At 48.3% G+C, this 1,531-nt stretch overlaps 1 protein-coding gene across 1 annotated transcript; it reads right to left on the bottom strand.

Moving 5' to 3' along the window:
* Positions 1-271: 271 nt before the first annotated feature.
* Positions 272-1,309, bottom strand: LOC149821452 (L-type lectin-domain containing receptor kinase VIII.1-like). Its single transcript, XM_089981954.1, has one exon. The coding sequence runs from the start codon at positions 1,307-1,309 to the stop codon at positions 272-274; it is 1,038 nt and encodes a 345-aa protein (XP_089838080.1).
* Positions 1,310-1,531: the final 222 nt, after the last annotated feature.

Raw genomic sequence — 1,531 nt, 5'->3', positions numbered from 1 at the left:
CACCACTGTATGAAGTGCACTTCTGATCTGATAAGCCTCACCTCTGAAAAGTTCTACAATTTTAAAATTCACAGATTCCTGCTCTCTGCATGACATTGAACATACAAAAGAGCATATCATGAAATACTTCAACAGATAACAGCAGATGCAGCACAAAAAAATGGTAGTTATACTACAATTCAGTAATGTACAACACAAGAACAACATCACTTGTGATCCTTCACTTAGCATCACACAGACTTTCATCTCCAACAGCTTTGATTATGATCCTTTACTTCTTAGCATCAGACCCACCCACCCTTCCAGCAATTTTGATCTTCTCGCACTCGAGATCTACAGGGTCGCCAACAAATTCTGTCGGGGCTATCGAATTCTTCATGGCAAAGAGTCTCCTCATCAACAACAATGCGACCACAGCCACGGCACCAAACGCAGCACCCACAACAAGGGCAGCCAGAATTCCCATCACACCACTCTTCTTTCTCTCCTTTATATCTTCCTCACCGAATTGCGGGAAATCCCGGGGGACCAACGGCTCAGAATGCAATGTGAAGGCCGAGTAGCGCCTGCTGAAGTTCCATGAGTAGAGTGTGGCGATCTGCGACGAGTTCACGCTCGAAGCTCCTATGCCCACGAACATCTGCTCATCCCAAACCCTCGAATGATCAGCCGAGTACGAAATCACCGGGCTGAAACGCCGAAACTCGCTCGAATTCCCGATCCTCACCTCTACCACCCTCGAATTCGAGTTGTACTCAATCCAGCAACTCAACTGCTCCCCACCATTCACCACCAAACCCACCGTCGAGGCATCACTCACCCGAATCGAAATGAGATCGCTCGAAGCGTCGAATCGAACCACGAAAGCCCTCGAATTTCCGCCGGATGGTTGATCATCATCCCACCCTTCTGCAAACGAGAACCCTCTGGGGGTGAAAGCGTAGGTGAGGCGGCCGCCATTGCCAGGAGAGAGCGAGAAGGAGAAGAACGAGAAGAACGAGATCGGAGTCTTGGCCTTCCCTCTGAACATCTCGATGGGGTTCTTGTACAGAACCCGTCCCGAGCTCGGCGACGACCCATTGGTGATTCTGATGGCGGAATTGTCCGGAGAAATCCGAGCATCCCCCAAAAGACATATACCCAAATCGCTTTTACTCTCTTCGAATCTGGGGAAAGAGAAAGATGATTGGTAAGAAAAATTGGGAACCGGGTTAGGGATTGTTGTTGCAGAAATGGGAAAGAGAGAGAGGACAGTGAAGGGGAAGAGGAGCCGCAGGATGAAGAAGCTGATGGAGGAGAAGGCAGCCATTAGCCTCTCAGAAGAATGGATATAAGGTGGGGTAAAATGGTGGGTTCCTAGGGTTAGGGTTAGGGATTTGGTGGGGGGAGTGTCCAGAGGAGGAAATGGTGCTTTGCTGAAGATTGAAGAGAGTCACGGAAAACAACGGCTCTTTTTCCATTTTGCTTTTCTCCTTCTCCCCCCATTTTTTTTTCTTTTTCTTTTAAGAAAATTTCATCAGCTGAGATAAAG

The sequence above is a fragment of the Nuphar pumila genome, chromosome 12 (genome assembly GCF_984573655.1).
Source record: "Nuphar pumila chromosome 12, dmNupPumi1.hap1.1, whole genome shotgun sequence".
Lineage (NCBI taxonomy): Eukaryota > Viridiplantae > Streptophyta > Magnoliopsida > Nymphaeales > Nymphaeaceae > Nuphar > Nuphar pumila.
Note: the sequence above shows the minus strand (reverse complement) of the source record. Positions and strands in the feature narration are given on the sequence as shown.